The 18334-nt window shown below is 36.4% G+C and overlaps 1 protein-coding gene across 1 annotated transcript in view; it reads right to left on the bottom strand.

Annotated features, from left to right (window-relative positions):
* Nucleotides 1-531: 531 nt before the first annotated feature.
* ZFR (zinc finger RNA binding protein) overlaps nucleotides 532-18334 on the bottom strand; it is a 73944-nt gene continuing 56141 nt past the window's right edge. Inside the window, exons 18-20 of the mRNA XM_060009630.1 lie at nucleotides 5035-5146; nucleotides 4819-4916; nucleotides 532-2146 (exon numbers count right to left, since the gene is read on the bottom strand). Coding sequence (XP_059865613.1) covers nucleotides 1967-2146; nucleotides 4819-4916; nucleotides 5035-5146 — 390 coding nt within the window. The 3' untranslated portion in view covers nucleotides 532-1966. The remainder of the gene's footprint in view (nucleotides 2147-4818; nucleotides 4917-5034; nucleotides 5147-18334) is intronic.

Below are 18334 nucleotides of genomic sequence, written 5' to 3'. Positions count from 1 at the left end.
TTTCAACTGTGTCACTAAATTGATGTACTAACTTTAATTAGCCACTCTGGGCTTTAGTTTCCTCACCTAAAAAATAAGAAATACAGCACCTTACTTATTCTTAATTTGTTATGATAGTTTTAAACAGGAAAACGTGTGAAAGACCTAGCATGGTGTCTGTCATTAGTGAGTGATAAATGTCAGTTCTTTTCTTCTCTCTTAAGTAAGAAAACTGTGAGAAACAAAATTCCAAATTTTTTTTACTGGGTGACCAAAATGAGACCCGGAAAGATTAAAAAAAAAAAGAAAAGAAAAGATGCTTGCTTGAGTTACAAAGATAGTATGTGACAAAATTTGGGAGAAAAAACAGAGTCTCCTGTTCTACTTCCCCAGCGGTTGTCTCCTACAGTCTCCTGGTCCTCTAAGAGCCTGGGGGAAGATTCTGACCCAAGAAAGAAATTGAACGAATATGGTATTGAATTACACAATTTTCTGGAAATTACGTGCCCAGGAAACATCATTTGTCAGAAATAACAAGATGTAAGTAGCCAATAAATTTGAATATGGTTTTACTGAAGCATACGTCATTTCAAAGCAGAAGTATTTATGTCAATTCTAACATATAATACAGTTAAGTCATTATATGAATTTAAGTTTTTATTTGTGTATTTCACTGTAGTGCTGTGACAAAATGACATTTGTGTACCAGAGCATACATATATCCACAGTAAGATGTAACTTTTCATTACACCACTGCTAGAATATTTAGCTTTTTGTAGGACACATAAGCAGGTAAGATGGCCACACCAAATAATTTTCTGTTTTTTTTCCCTTAGATAACCTTAATTTTTTAAAATCAGTAATACTCTATCAACCTCACTGTTAATAGAACTGTAAATTATCTGGGTGATGGGGTGTGGGGACGGGGGGAGGGATAATTCAACTATTATTATACTGTAATAGTCGCTAGAGTAATCTCACACACACCAATAATGAACTGTCTTCATAATTAAGGGCTAGTTACTGTTGTTAGTTGCACAATGATACAGTTCCTTTTGAAAATATTGGTTAGCCCACTTATATATGAAAAATGCCCTTTCCACTTATGCAGAAGAAAAAAATATTCAGAAAGTTATTTTTGGCCTTGCTATGTCAAAAAGTCAACTGTACAAAGATCTACGTGTCAAACCTAAAATTATAATTTTAAAAGTATTAAAAACAAAAATGTCATGCATTTTTATTATCAATTATGCAGAGGCTTTAAAACTGTCGCAAGACCATATAGTATATATTAGCTTTTATACTGCTAATGCACAACTAACAGCAAACTTGATTAGATTAACAGAAATCTGTCTTAATTACACCTTTATATATCACACTAGAGAGACAAATGCCACAAGATCTGCAGAAACATTGAGTTCTGAGCACTTAAATGGCAGGATAACTTTTTTGTGTTGTAATCTATCACATAAAGAATAACAAAAGGAGGAAATTCTGCAGTCTCACGTTACAAAAAAACGTACTGCTGTAAAATATTAAGAGAGGGTAAAGGATATCTGTAACACAAAGTAACAACTAGTATCAAACAGCAAACAAAACCTCTAAATAAAAATATCAAAATACACATAGCAACTGAGCACAAATACTGCATTAAATATAGTAAAGATTTAATAGGACTAGTTAATAAAAGACACAAATATAGGGGGAGCTAGGGCAACCAGTAAATAAAACCAAAAATAATGGGAAAAAAAATCAGAACAATTGTTTTTCCCCTAGTTGGAGCACAATTTTGGGGGGGTGTCTTTCCATTCATATAATACCTAACACTGTACATTAAAAGATTTTAATATCATAGAAAAACTTGGTTCTTCCATGAAATTCTTTAAATTCTTGATAATTTTTTCAAAGTAGACATCATTATGAATGAAAAACAGCCAACAAATGGGCACCTGTTGCCTTTTAACACTGCAGATTTTACAGAAACTTTTTAAAAGTTATCATAATCCTTTTTGTCTTTTTTCCCCTCAGCTTCAAATCCATCAACTCCATCACTATCCCTTCTTCGCTTCCTGTTGTTGTGGATGTTAAAACGTTGGCTCATTTGGGGTAGTGGATCCATGCCCAGAACTTTGTGTATCTGGCGGAATGCAAGGAGTCTCAATGCAAACTACAACAACAAAAAGAGTCAGAATTTAGTTAATTTAAAAAACCAGTATTAATTCTTATTAGGTTTATAGCCCCAAATGACAATATAAAAAAGCATGTTTAATGAAAGAAACATCTTGAACGATATTAAATTTCACAAATGAAATACTCCATATGTTCTGATGTTTTTATTTTCAGGCTTTAATGTGTACATGCTGTTTTGTTTTTTAAAGCATAAGTTAAAAAAATAATTCTTAAAAAAAATTAGTATAATGTTCATTAAAAAAATCCTAAAACAATATACAGCAAAAGAAAAAGTGTCTCACTTATTGAATTAACATCTCTTTGGTTCATATTCACTCATCTTCCTACTTTTCCTGTGGATGCCCATGCACACAGGCTCAGGCATGGGGTACACGTGTGCGCACACACACACACCTCCCCCCAGGTTTACAAAATGAGGATTATACTTCTACAACTTGTTACTTCATGAACTAAAAAAAAGATTTTTCACTATGTGGCTATGTATACATAGGAATATGTTAGGCATCAATGTCACAAGACCTATGTGTCACATGATATTTGAGACATAATTCCCCAGTTTTCTGGGGGATATATACCCTTTAAACTAATATAAGGAAATTCTACAGTCATTTGATCAAATGGCAATTTTCACTACATAGTTAAACCTTCAATATAACTGTTTATAGACTATTTCTTGAGATATAATTCACATATAAAATTTGTCCTCTTAAAGTGTACAATTCAGTGGGTTTTTTTTAGTATACTTACAAAGTTTTTCAACCATAACCACTCTCTAATTCCAGAACATTTTCATCACCACCTCTCACCCGTAAAAAAACCCCATGGCCCAACAGCAGTCATTCCTCAATTCCTCTACCCTGAGGCCCTCACAACCACTACTTTTCTATCTTGATAGATTTGTCTACTATGGACATTTCATATAAATAAAATCATACAATATGACTTTTTGTGTCTGGCTTCTTTTACTTACATTAAGGTTTTCAAGATTCATCTACATTATACTATGTATCAGCACTTCATTCCTTTTAATGGCTGAGTAATTTTCCACTGTATGAATATACCGCATTTGTTTATCCACCTATCCATCAACTGATATACACTTGGGATGTTTCCACTTTTTGGCAATTATGCACAATGCTTCTACGAATATTTGTGCATAAATTAAAATTTTTTTTTATTTTTTGTGTATAACTTTTTAATGAACATATATTTGCAGTCCTTTGAATATACTTAGGAGTCAAACTGCTGAGTCATATGGTAACTCTATGTTTAACTTATTGAGGAAGTGCCAAACTGTTTTCCACAGTGGCTGCTATTCAGACTATTTTTAATCCCTGTTTATCTTCTTCAGCTGAGATAGTTATTGACTACAATCATCCAAGTGAGAATTTACTGTTCTAAAACTTTTTTCCAGATTAGATGATTCTAGTTCCTTAGAAGTCTCCTCATACATTGATTGGCTTTTCAAACCTTCAAAAGTCCCCAAATCACCTTGGTTGGAACTTGATACAGCATTCTGTGTAAGCCTGCAGTTCTGGATCTTTGGCAGTACTGGGTACTTCTCTATCTCATCTAAGTTATAAGGCTGTTAACTTTCTGAAGTGAAACTAGGAATATTTATCATAACAGAATACTGATTCTTTATTTAGAGATACTTACAAAAGGTCCTTCCCAAAGATAAACAGAATAATGTTTTCTTCTGTATTAAAAGAAAATATCCAAAGATATCTGGTGTATAATAATGAATAGTAATACACTTCTACCACAGACATATTGCTACTGATCATCAGCTTTTTCTAATACTAGGAGTTTCTAAATAGAAGAGTACTCCAGTAAGGAAAACTAAAATAGCATCTGAGGATGGAGTGCACACTGTAAGCTCTTGTTCTGCATGTGATTGATATATATTACTAAATTCGAACAAGAAGAGAGATTTCTACTGTGTAACTGTAAATTATTTAGCAGCAAACAAAATTTGAGGATACTGAAATTATTCCCATAAAAAGTCACCTTGGAATTTTTAAACAATATCAAAGGAGACAAGGTTTACTTAATTCCTTTTTTGAGGGGGCAGATTAGCCTTATTCTCCTCTTCGTATACTTCTGGACTCAAAAAAAGCAAGCAATAGCAATTTTAGACTGATTGAAATATTAACTTATTTAATCTTCCCAACAATCCTATTTGAGACAGACACTGCTCTTATCCCTTACAGATGAGTGGGCAGAGCTGCTATTCAAACTCAGGGAGTCTTGACTTCAGGGCCCACACTTTTAATTACCACATTCGCTGGCTTTTTCAGTGGCAGGAAAGGCTAAATCATAACAAAAATTTCCATAAACCATACAACGTATCACTTCTGTACATAAAGAGGACATAAATAGCTTCTCTACTGACCCTGATATACAACGTAATACCAAGATTTAGAGACACTGAAAATACTGCTGTATTTTTATATTTATATAATACTTAAAGAGACATGCACATAGTTAAAATAATAAACTTGAAGATTACATTGATGAAATCTGGTTTAAATTATATCCTCTCTAAGGGTTTACTTACAATGATTTTTTCTAAAGGACAATTATAAAAAACCAAAACTTTAAGGGCAGTGATAGAACAAAGCTTTGGGATTGGGAACACACTGGTACCTGTGCACTGGATGTGATGTCTTCACGCTGCTGGTCAGTCATTGTTGCCAAGGTATCAAATGGATCCTTCTCACAAGGATCCAGAAGTCCAGGACTACCTACAGCAATCACCGTAGGGAGAAAAAAGCATTACCATCATCCATTTGTAAAATAAAGAAGAGTTCTCATTCAACCATCAAACACAAAAACAAACATTAAAAATGAAGTAAAACTTACCTTTAAGAATAATCCCTGAAGAAATGCACTCAAACACTCTTCTCAGTGCATCTCCAGGACTCTGAGGACTAGAAGCACTACTGATTGCTTTCTCTACTAGTAACTCCATAGCCTAAAAACAAAAAAATAAAAATGTGCTTAACAGCTTACAGCCCAAAGGAATTATTCATTTTCAAATACCAGAATGACAAACTACCTGCAAAACTGTCAATAAAAAATTTAAAGATTGAAAAGGTTACATAGACCGAGTCACAAAATTAGAAAAAAATTACATATAGTATAAAAACACTCAAAATTAATAAGTAATGAAAACAAAAATAATAAGACTATATAATTGACATCTTAAAAATATTTTATAATTTATGCTAAATGAAAAATAGATTAATAGGTTTTTTGTTATTTTTAGTTGTTATCCTTTCCTATTAAAATATGACAGTCCTTAAAATTCTTTCGATATTTAGGACTCACATACATATGTTCTTTAACACCTACATACTGATGATACTAAGTCGTTAGAGCAAGACAGTATTCTACTAAGAAGACTTTTGTTTTCTTTACGAACAATTATCTAATTTTCATTTACCATACAACTGTACTTCTATTATCCTTAAGGAAAACACAACTTATGCTTTCACTGTAAATTACATTTGAGAGACTCAAAATCTAAACCAATGAATAAAAGAAAGAAGTACAGATTTAGATCCAGAAAGTGTTTTGAAGGGTCTATTAGAAAAATGTTTCCACTTAGAGTTTAAAAATTGAGATATAATGTACCACTCAGTGGTTTTTAGTACATTTACAAAGTTGTTCAACCATAACCACTCTCTAATTCCAGAACATTTTCATCACCCCCCCCAAAAAACTCCATACCTATTAGCAGTCATTCTCCATCCTCCCTTTCTTCCATCCCCTGGCAACCACTAAACCACTTTCTATTTCTATAGATTTGCCTCTTCTAGATACTTCATACAAAGAACCATATGTGACTTTTTGTATCTGGTTGGTTTCTTTCACTTAGCATAATGTTTAAGGTTTGTCCAAGTTGTAGCCTTTACTTAAATTATAAATAAAACCACCAATAACACTTCAAAGAAATTAAATAGATTGCAACTAGAATGAAATCCTTAAAATGATACTGAAACTGAAAATACCTTAGGGAGAATCCATTTTTAGCTATATACTTAAAAAACTCATAAATTTAATCAGAGGTAAAAACTACATCCACCTATTCACCCCGAGGCCATTACTAAGATCTCTGAAGTAAGAGTAATTCTTAAAAGGCTGGACATTTGGAGGCTTCAGTCCCAAACAAATTAGGAATAAATTGTAAGAGAGATGTGAATTAAAAGAGATAGTGCACATTAAGAGCTATAAAAAAATGATAGCTGGAAGCAAGAAGTTAAAAAAATCTGAGAATAATGAATGTTAATAATGATAAATGTAAATTACAACAAAAAAATTAAGATGCTTCAGTTTATTCAACTGAAGAATGCAGTAAGATGTTCAAGACAATTTTTAAGGATTTTCATTTTAAAATTTTAGTATTTTAAGGAATCAGCTTCACTTATCTAGACAACTCTATGAATGTAGAATAAACACCTTTCCTTTCCAGACAAGTCAAGTATTATTTCAAGATGTCCAAAAGACTGAAATCTTTGAAGATTAAAGGACTTTCAAGTGTCATTTATTTTGGATTTTTAAAAATTCTACTTTATTTAGTTTTTTGGCTTCGTCAGGTCTTAGTTGTGGCAGGCGGGGTCTGCGTTGAGGCACATGGGGTCTTTCGTCTGGTTGCAGGCTCTTCATTGTGGCGTGCGGGTTTTCCTCTAGTTGTGGAGCACAGGCTCCAGGGCAGGCGGCTCCAGAGTGCGTGGGCTCTGTAGTCTGCGGCACGCGGGCTCTCTCGTTGAGGTGCACGAGCTCAGTAGTTGTGGTGCTGGGCTTAGTTGCCCCGTGGCATGTGGGACCTTAGTTCCCCAACCAGGGGTCAAACCTGCGTCCTCTGCATTGGAAGGTGGATTCTTTACCACAGGACCACCAGGGAAGTCCCCCAGATGTCATTTATTTTGAACCCCTCTGCGTAACCTAAGTGGCCAGTATGTAGAAACTACTCAATAGGACTTCCCTGGTGACACAGTGGTTAAGAATCCGCCTGCCAATGCAGGGGACACGGGTTCGAGCCCTGGTCCGGGAAGATCTCACAGGCCACGGAGCAACTAAGCCCATGCGCCACAACTACTGAGTCTGTGCTCTAGAGCCCGCGAGCCACAACTACTGAGCCCGCGTGCCACAACTACTGAAGCCCGCATGCCTAGAGCCTGTGCTCTGCAACAAGAGAAGCCAACGCAATGAGAAGCCTGTGCACAGCAACGAAGTAAGTAAATAAATAAATAAAACACTCAATAAATGTTTATGAAACAGAATACTTTTGGAAAGAAATATGAAAATAATCCTGCTAATAAAAGAAATCAAGGCTTATAATTAACAAGTTACTAAAATACAAAATTGATGTCCTAATATATGCAACTTTCCGAAAATAATTCTAATTTATACTAAGTACTTTTAGAGAATGTTAAGAGAAAAATAAGTATTAAATAATCAGCTATAATATAGCTATGTCAAGATATAAAATGTTACAAGTAATTCAAAGCTTTTTCAAAATCTGCTTACTGACTGACCTTAGAAGTGGGAATTTGTAATTTAAACTTATATATTAAGGTAGAAACTGACTAAAAACCAAGAAAGAAATGAATGATTTATGGAATACAGAAAGTCCATATATTTAATCACACAATAAAACTAAGTCAACTATCTGCCTTGACATCATTTGCTCTGAAGGAAGCAATTGAAAAATGTTAATTTTCTATAGAACATGGTTGTTCTCCAAGCAGAGGTCTACAGTTAAGAAAGCAACAAAAGTAGAACACAAGAGGTTTATATACTCTGAAATGTACGCATTCAAAAGTAAAAGGACAGAAAACTAGGGCACCTAACAGGCACCCGTGAGGGACCACAGACACCTAAGGGAATGGGAGGAACCCCCGGCAATTGGTTGCTTCAATTATATTTTTATTTTTCCTAATATGTTTTTTTATCTTTCTGATTTTGTTTTTCATTCTTTGTTATTGTATTGCTCCTTTCTTTCTTTCTTTCTTCCTCCCTCCCTCCCTCCCTTTCTTTTTTTTTTTTTTGGCGTGCTACACAGCTTGTGGGATCTTGGTTCTCAGGCTGGAGGTCAGGCCCGAGCTCCTGCAGTGGGACCTCCGAGTCCAAACCGCTGGACTAACAGAGAACCTCAGACCCCAGGGAATATTAATCCGAGTGAGGCCTCCCAGAGGTACTCATCTCAGCAGGAAGACCCCGCTCTATCCAACAGCCTGCAAACTCCAATGCTGGACACCTCAGGCCAAATAACTAGTAAGACAGGAATACAGCCCAACCCATCAAAAACAAAAAAAAACCCAAAAAACGAAACGACAAAAAGATATGTTACAGATGAAGGAGCAAGGTAAAAACCTACAAGACCAAATAAATAAAGACGAAATAGGCAACCTATCTGAAAAAGAATTCAGAGTAATGACAGTAAAGATGACCCAAAATCTCGGAAAAAGAATGGAGAAAATACAAGAAACATTTAACAAGGATCTAGAAGAACTAAAGAGCAAACAAACAGTGATGAAAAACACAATAAATGAAATTTAAAATACTCTAAAAGGAATAGCAGAATAACTGAGGCAGAAGAACGGATAAGTGAGCTGGAAGATAAAATGGTGGAAATAACTGTGAGGGAGCAGAATAAAGAAAACAGAATGAAAGGAATTGAGGACATTCTCAGAGACCTCTGAGACAACATTAAACACACCAACATTTGAATTACAGGGGTCCCAAAGAAGAGAAAAAGAAAAGGTCTGAGAAAATATTTGAAGAGATTATAGTCAAAAACTTCCCTAACATGGGAAAGGAAATAGTCAATCAAGTCCAGGAAGGACAGAGTCTCCCATACAGGATAAGCCCAAAGAGAAACAGGCCTAGACACATTAATCAAACTATCAAAAATTAAATACAAAGAAAAAATATTAAAAGCAGCAAGGGAGGGCTTCCCTGGTGGTGCAGTGGTTGAGAGTCCACCTGCCGATGCAGGGGACACAGGTTCGTGCCCCGGTCTGGGAAGATCCCACATGCTGTGGAGCGGCTGGGCCCGTGAGCCATGGCCGCTGAGCCTGCGCATCCAGAGCCTGTGCTCCACAACAGGAGAGGCCACAACAGTGAGAGGCCCATGTACCACAAAAAAAAAAAAAAAAAAAAGAAATGAAAAAGGAGAGATCACAACTGACACTGCAGAAATACAAAAGATCGTTAAGACACTACTACAAGCAACTATATGCCAATAAAATGGACAACCTGAAAGAAATGGACAAATTCTTGGAAAAGTACAACCTTACAAGACTGATCCAGGAAGAATTAGAAAACATAAACCGGCCAATCACAGGTAATGAAATTGAAACTGTAATTAAAAATCTTCCAACAAACAAAAGTCCAGGACCAGATGGCTTCACAGGCAAACGCTATCAAACATTTATAGAAGAGTTAACACCTATCCTTCTCAAGCTCTTCCAAAAAATTACAGAGGGAGGATCACTCCCCAAACTCAGTCTACGAGGCCACCACCACCCTGATATCAAAACCAGACAAAGAGGTCACAAAAAAAGAAAATTATAGACCAAAATCACTGATGAACACAGACGTGAAAATCCTCAACAAATACTAGCAAACAGAATCCAGCAACACATTAGAAGGATCATACACCATGATCAAGTGGGATTTATCCCAGGGATGCAAGGAAACTTCAATATAGGGAAAACAATCAATGTGATACACCATATTAACAAAATAAGGAATAAAAACCATATGATCATCTCAACAGATTCAGAAAAAGCTTTTGACAAAATTCAACACCCATTTATGATGAAAACTCTCCAGAAAGTGGGCACAGAGGGAACCTACCTCAACATAATAAAGGCCATATACTACAAACCCACAGTAAACATTGTTATCAATGGTGAAAACCTGAAAGTATTTCCTCTAAGATCAGGAACAAGACAACGATGTCCACTCTCACCACTCTTATTCAATATAGTATTGGAAGTCCTAGCCACAGCAATCAGAGAAGAAAAAGAAATAAAAGGAATACAAACTGGAAAAGAAGAAGTAAAACTGTCAGTTTGCCAATGACATGACACTATACATAGAAAATCCTAAAGATGCCACTAGAAAACTACTAGAACTAATCAATGAATTTGGTAAGGTTGCAGGATACAAAAGTAATGCAGAGCAATCTCTTGAATTCTTATACACTAACAACGAAAGATCAGAAAGAGAAATTAAGGAAACAATCCCATTTACCATCGCAACGAAAAGAATAAAATACCTAGGTATAAACCTACTTAAGGAGGCAAAAGACCTGTACTCAGAAAACTATAAAACACTGATGAAAGAAATCAAAGATAACATGAATTGATGGAGAGATATTCCATGCTCCTGGACAGGAAGAACCTATATTGTGGAAATGACTATACTACCCAAAACAACCTACAGGTTCAATGTAATCCCTATCAAACTACCAATAGCATTTTTCACAGAACTAGAATAAGAAATTTTACAATTTGCATGGAAACACAAGAGAACCCGAAGAGTCAAAGCAATCTTGAAAAACAAAAACGGAGATGAAGGAATCAGGCTTCCCGACTTCAGACTATACTACAAAGCTACAGTAATCAAGACAGTGTGGTACTGACACAAAAACAGAAATCTAAATCAATGGAACAAGATAGAAAGCCCAGAGATAAACCCACGCACATATGGTCACCTTATCTTTGATAAAGGAGGCAAGAATATACAGTGGAGAAAAGACAGCCTCTTCAATAAGTGGTGCTGGGAAAACTGGACAGGTACATGTAAAAGTATGAAATTAGAACACTCCCTAGCACCATACACAAAAATAAACTCAAAATGGATTAAAGACCTCAATATAAGTCCAGACACTATCAAACTCTTAGAGGAAAACATAGGCAGAACACTCTATGACATAAATCACAGCAAGATCGTTTTTGACTCACCTCCTAGAGAAATGGAAACAAAAACAAAAATAAACGAACGGGACCTAATGAAACTTAAAAGCTTTTGTACAGCAAAGGAAACCATAAACAAGATGAAAAGACAATCGTCAGAATGGGAGAAAACAGTTGCAAATGAAGCAACTGACAAAGGATTAATCTCCAAAATATATAAACAGCTCATGCAGCTCAATATCACAAAAACAAACAACCCAGTTCAAAAATGGGCAGAAGACCTAAACAGACATTTCTACAAAGAAGACATACAGATGGCCAACAAATGCATGAAAAGATGCTCAACATCACTAATCATTAGAGAAATGCAAATCAAAAGTACAATGAGGTATCACCTAACACCAGTCAGAATGGCCATCATCAAAAAATCTACAAACAATAAATGCTGGAGAGGGTGTGGAGAAAAGGGAACCCTCTTGCACTGCTGGTGGGAATGTAAATTGATACAGTCACTATGGAGAACAGTATGGAGGTTCCTTAAAAAACTAAAAGTAGAACTACCATACAGCCCAGCAATCCCACTACTGGGCATATACCCTGAGAAAACCATAATTCAAAAAGAGTCATGTAGCACAATGTTCACTGCAGCTCTATTTACAATAGCCAGGACATGGAACCAACCTAAATGTCCATCAACATATGACTGGATAAAGAATGTGGCACATATATACAATGGAATATTAGCCATAAAAAGAAACGAAACTGAGTTATTTGTAGTGAGGTGGATGGACCTCGAGTCTGTCATACAGAGTGAAGTAAGTCAGAAAGAGAAAAACAAATGCCGTATGCTAACACATATATATGGAATCTAAAAAAAATAGTTATGAAGAACCTAGGGGCAGGACAGGAATAAAGACGCAGATGTGGAGAATGCACTTGAGGACATGGGGAGGGGGAAGGGTAAGATGGTACGAAGTGAGAGAGTGGCATGGACTTATATACTACCAAATGTAAAAGAGACAGCTAGTGGGAAGCAGCCGCATAGCATAGGGAGATCAGCTCGGTACTCTGTGACCACCTAGAGGGGTGGGATAGGGAGGGTGGGAGGGAGACGCAAGAGGGAGGAGATACGGGGATACACGTAGATGTATACTGATTCACTTTGTTATAAAGCAGAAACTAACACACCACTGTAAAGCAATTATACTCCAATAAAGATGTTAAAAACAACAACAACCTACATGCACCACAATGTTCACTGCAGCTCTATTTACAATAGCCAGGACATGGAACCAACCTAAATGTCCATCAACAGATGACTGGATAAAGAATGTGGCACATACATACAATGGAATATTACTCAGCCATAAAAAGAAAAGAAATTGAGTTACTTGTAGTGAGGTGGATGGACCTAGAATCTGTCATACAGAGTGAAGTAAGCCAGAAAGAGAAAAACAAACGCTGTATGCTAATGCATATATATGGAATTTTAAAAAGCAGTACTGATGAACCTAGTGGCAGGGCAGGAATAAAGACGCAGACGTAGAGAACAGACTTGAGGGCACAGGGTGGTGAAGGGGAAGCTGGGATGAAGTGAGAGAGTAGCCCTGACGTATATACACTACCGAATGTAAAATGGATGACTAGTGGGAAGCTGCTGCACAGAACAGGGAGATCAGCTTGGTGCTTTGTGATGACCTAGAGGGATGGGATAGGGAGGGTGGGAGGGAGGCTAAAGAGGGAGAGGATATGGGGATATACGTATACATATAGTTGATTCACATTATTGTACAGTAGAAACTAACACAACATTGTAAAGCATTTATACTCCAAAAAAGATGTGGAAAAAAAGAAACAAGTAGAAGGACAACATCAAAGATGAACAGAATCAAATTAAGAAAATGATTATTTAGGTTGCAATGTGAAGCATCTTGGTGGCTGAAGTTATTTAAAGAAAAAAGGTCTCTTAAATATTACCTATTAAATGATGTGAAACCTAGAATTATAATATTTGCTTAAAAAAACATTCATGTGTATATATTTTTCTTTCCCATCTTTAATAGTAGTAAGAAGAACAATGCTTAGTAAGGGGCAGGCACCATGCTAAGCACTTTTAAATAAATGATTTCATTTAATTTCTCATAACTAGATGCCACTATACCACAATTTTAAAGATTAAAAAACCAGAAAACCTTAAAGAGGTTAAAAGGTCATACAACTAGAAGCTTAAGGGGCTAGGATTTAAACCCAGGTCTTACTGACTCAAACCTGGTTTTTTGTTTTTGTTTTTTAAAGACAACTGTATTTCAATAAATATCCTTTACAATTGATCCAGACAGATAACATTACTAGTTTCCTTGGATAGTAGTTTCTAGTTCTGATAGAGGTAAAGGGCTATGAAAAAAAAAATACTTTGGGAGATTATGGTAACACAGGTACTTTCATTTGGTGGTAGTGTATACCTGTAAAACCTTCTTTTAAAAAAAAAAAAAATCACACAGCTGACAAGTTCAAAACCACATACTAATGAACCCAGTAATGTCAGTACTAAAGATTTACAATAGGGCTCTTACACTTACTGAAAACACAAAAAATACTCAGTGAAGCTTTTTATCTGCAATGCACTGGAAACAATCTAAATATCAAACCCTAGGAAGTTTGGTCAACTAATTGTAATAGTAGTGAAGTTAGCCTCTTCATCATTATATAACTAACACTTACTGAGTGAGTGCTTATTAGATGCTAAACACTGTTCTAAGCCTTTACATACATTAACCAATTTTAATCATCATAATCACCTCTTGGTGGTAGATACAACTATTATTCCAATTTTACAGATAAAAATGTTTATGCTACTAAAATAGGATTTTATGAATACCATTACAAGCACTTGTCTGTATAAAAGCCATTTCTGTATTCCAGTGGACACAGGTGAAGGTTGATACATGCATGACAAACTTCCGACTCCTAAGTCCATGTGTAGGATGTTATATCTTTGCACGTGCACAGCACTTTATTTCATACTCATACACATGTTGATGCACAGCACTTTATTTCATACTCAACAATTCTTAATAAAAACTGTCAAGCCTTTTTTTTTTTTTAATTTATTTATTTTTGGCCACATTGGGTGTTTGTTGCTGCACGTGGCCTTTCTCTAGTTGCGGCGAGCAGGGGCTACTCTTCATTGCAGCGCATGGGCTTCTCTTGTTGTTGAGCACAGGCTCTAGGCACGCGGGCTTCAGTAGGTGTGGCACACAAGTTTAGTTGCTCCGCGGCATGTGGGATCTTCCCGGACCAGGGATTGAACCCATGTACCCTGCGATGGCAGGCGGATTCTTAACCAGTGAGCCACCAGGGAAGTCCTTTTTAAAAAAATTTTTCTATTTATTTGGCTATGCTGGGTCTTAGTTGAGGCATGCAGGATCTTTTAAGTTGTGGCATGTGGGCTCCTAGTTGCAGCATGTGGGATCTAGTTCCCTAAGCAGGGATCAAACCCGGGCCCCCTGCATTGGGAGCACAGAGTCTTAGCCCCTGGACCACCAGGGAAGTCCCAGAACTGTCAAGTCTTCTTAAAAAAAGTTTACTAACAGCTTTTGGTGATTTGGGGATGTGTATTTACTCAAGTAGATGGTTTCTGTTATGGGGTAGCTAAGTGCTGAGTTATTATTTTTAAGCTAAAGTGAGTGAGATGATACAGTTCAAGTACAACTTGCTGATTCTCCTGCAACCTAAAAGAATGTTAGTTATTTGCCCTGTTGTGTCAGTGTTCTATCACTTAAAACCTCTTTTATTCAGACAAGTGCTTGTAATGGTATTTACCAAGTTGAAGACTCTTTGTGGAAGACAGGAAAGGAAGAGTAGAAAAATTCCAATTATCCACATCTAATTATATCTAATAATAAATAGACATCTAGCATGTAGATAAAAGAAAAAAATAAATAATGTAAGATCTTCCAAAGGAGTAAGATCTTCCAAAGGAGTAAGATGCAGGGGAAAATTAATATCAAAGGTGGCTGTGAATTCTCAACACAAGTGTCCCAAAGAGGCTTCACATACCCAAAACCCTCTGTTGGTTCAGGGAAAGAGAAATTGTTCTTGAAAGGAAATGGTAAATAGGTTTAGGAAACAAACAGAGCAGATTCTGCATAAGCAAAGCCTCTAGGAAGCCATCCTGGGTTTGAAACCTGAAGCATAAAGGTGTGCCAATGGAATCCACCTCACAGACTATCACAGCACATTCAATCAGGACACAGGAGAGACAAAGCCCATGTCTGGGAATTCCCTGGTGGTCCAGTGGTTAGGACTCAGTGCGTTCACTGCTGGGGCCTGGGTTCAATCCCTGGTTCGGGAACTAAGATCCCGCAAGTCATGTAACGTGGCCAGAAAAAAGCCCAAGGTTTACGTGCAGCCAAACCCTACTCCTTTCCATAAGCAATCCTCAAAGCAGAGCTCATGGGGGAAGAAAAAGGAGAAGTATTTTAAAAGGTGTGGATACATTCAAAGACAGTTCTTGTTTGGTTGTCTCAGCATAAAAGGATGATTTTGTAATGGAACTGACAATGCTAAGCACTAACGAGATGAAAAAACTGAAACAAACCAGACACAACATCTGTGCATTTGGGAGGAACACAGCATGAAAAATAGAGTTGAAAAATCTATTCTTGGGACTTCCCTGCTGGTGCGGTGGTTAAGAATCCGCCTGCCAATGCAGGGGACATGGGTGTGAGTCCCGGTCCAGAAAGATCCCACGTGCCAAGGAGCAACTAAGCCCGTGCGCCACAACTACTGAGCCCACGTGCCACAACTACTGAAGCCCTCATGCCTAGAGCCCATGCTCCGCAACAAGAGAAGCCACCACAATGAGAAGCCCGTGCACTGTAACTAGAGAAATATCATCCCCCGCCTGCCACAACTAGAGAAAGCCTGCGTGCAGCAACAAAGATCCAACCCAGCCATGTGGACTTCGAGCAACAATAGTACGTCACTGCTTGTAACAAGTAGTATCACTTGTTACAACAAATGTATCACTCTGGTGCAAATATTGAGGGGGAGGCTATCTATGTATAGTGGAGGAGGGTAGGTGAGAACTCTGTACTTTCTGCTCAGTTTTGCTGTGAACCAAAAAGTGTTTTAAAAAATATCTATTAAAATATAATCTATTCTGGAAGAATCTTAATTTAAGGAAATGAAGATATAACCTAACATTCTGAGTAATCGAGAACTTGATAAATACAAAAAGCCAATAAAAAAGCTCAAAGTTGAGATGAAAAGGAAGACTGCAGAGCTAATTAAGCAAACTGAAATGCAAAATAACATTATTATGGAATAATGAATTATAAATAGCAAAGAAGATTAGGACACAGTTGGAAACTAAATTACTGCCAAAGAGACAATAATAGGGGACAAAAGAGGAAAGAGAACAAAGATTAAAACAATCACAAAGATAACAGATACGTAGGACAATGGCAATGCAATATAAGGATAATTGGTGCCCCTGAAAATAGAGAATCATATTAATAATTTGTCAAATCTGCAGGGCAAAAAGGACAAAGTTTTCAATGAAATGCTGATATTGAACAACAGATTCCAAGACATAATTTGGTTAAGTTACTAAAATTCAAGGATAAAGAATTTTTCAGCAGCCTGTAGAAAAAGTAAAGGCAAAAAAATTAGGCTGGACTTAGATTTAGTAATACTCAGTGCTGGAAGATAATGGAGCAACACCAATAAATGGAGGAGGAAAAATTGTGACCTAACAATATATTTCTCAATAAAGTAATGGTAACTGGCAAAGATTCTCAAACATGAAAGAAATTTTAAAAACTTAGAACACTTTTTGATAAAAACTATATGATGATATAATGCAGTCAATCAAGAAATAAAAAGAGGAAGCCCCAGTAAAAGATCTAACGGTTGGCATCAAACCATTCAGATACAGAAAATTAAACAAAGGGAATATGACTACAGAAGGTAAATGTAGTTATTTTTAAACCTTCAAGGTTTAAAAAAGCATTAAGTGTAAACTTTCCTTGTTTTCTAAGTGGAATCAGCATACATTAAGACATAAATCAAGAAACAGGTTTTAATACATTCTTAAAGGAACGAATGAAAAAAAGAAAATATAACAAAAAACGCAAAAGAGGACGTGAGGAGTACGAAGAAGTGATAATTTTCTCAGCTTTTATAGATGAGAGGTTAACAAACATTACCTAAAATGGTTAAACAAATAGATGAAAATACCACAAAAAAACTGTAAACAGGGCAACAACTAATTGTATAAATAATCAGAGGGAAACCCATTCACACATAAAAAAGAACAAGAAAAAGGTAAGAATTATGGGAAAGGGCAGAAGAAAACAAAGGAAACAAACAGAATCATACCAGACAAATGTTAATATAAAAAGCTAGAGTTTAGGAGGCTGGGGGTACAGACAAAATAAGTGAAGGGGATTTAGAGGTACAAACTTCCAGCTTTAAGGTAAGTAAGTCAGAGGGGAGGTAAGTGCACATAGGGAATATGGTCAATAATACTGTAATAACTTTGGTAACAAATCATAACTGGTCATTATTTCAGTAATCATTTCATAATGTATAAAAATATCAAATCACTATGTTGTACACCTGAAACTAATATAATTTGTAAGTTAGTTGTAATTCTTTTTTTTAAAGCTTGAGTTTTTTTTTTTTTGCGGTATGTGGGCCTCTAACTGTTGTGGCCTCTTCTGTTGCGGAGCACAGGCTCTGGACGTGCAGGCTCAATGGCCATGGCTCAAGGGCCCAGCCACTCCACGGCATGTGGGATCTTCCCGGACCGGGGCACGAACCTGTGTCGCCTGCATCGGCAGGCGGACTCTCAACCACTGCGTCACCAGGGAAGCCCAAAGCTAGAGTTTTGATATTAATAAATGGACAAGGCTTATTAACTAATAGCAGAAAGTATTAATTAAATGGCCTTTATAATGGCAAAAGGTTCAAATTCACAATTACGACATAGTTGTATTAAATGTCTATGTCCAAAATACTACTGCAACAAAACAATAAAGAACTGTAGAAAACACAACAAAATACCAGACTTTAATTTATCTTTGTCAGTCCATGGACAGATAAAGTAGACAAAAAATATGAAGCAAAGGAGATAGAATGTATGAACAGAATTGATGAAGTTGAACTAAGGGATATATATTAAATGCTATACCTTGCTGAGAACACATTTTTTAAGTGCCCACACT

The sequence above is a fragment of the Delphinus delphis genome, chromosome 3 (genome assembly GCF_949987515.2).
Source record: "Delphinus delphis chromosome 3, mDelDel1.2, whole genome shotgun sequence".
Classification (NCBI taxonomy): domain Eukaryota; kingdom Metazoa; phylum Chordata; class Mammalia; order Artiodactyla; family Delphinidae; genus Delphinus; species Delphinus delphis.
Note: the sequence above shows the minus strand (reverse complement) of the source record. Positions and strands in the feature narration are given on the sequence as shown.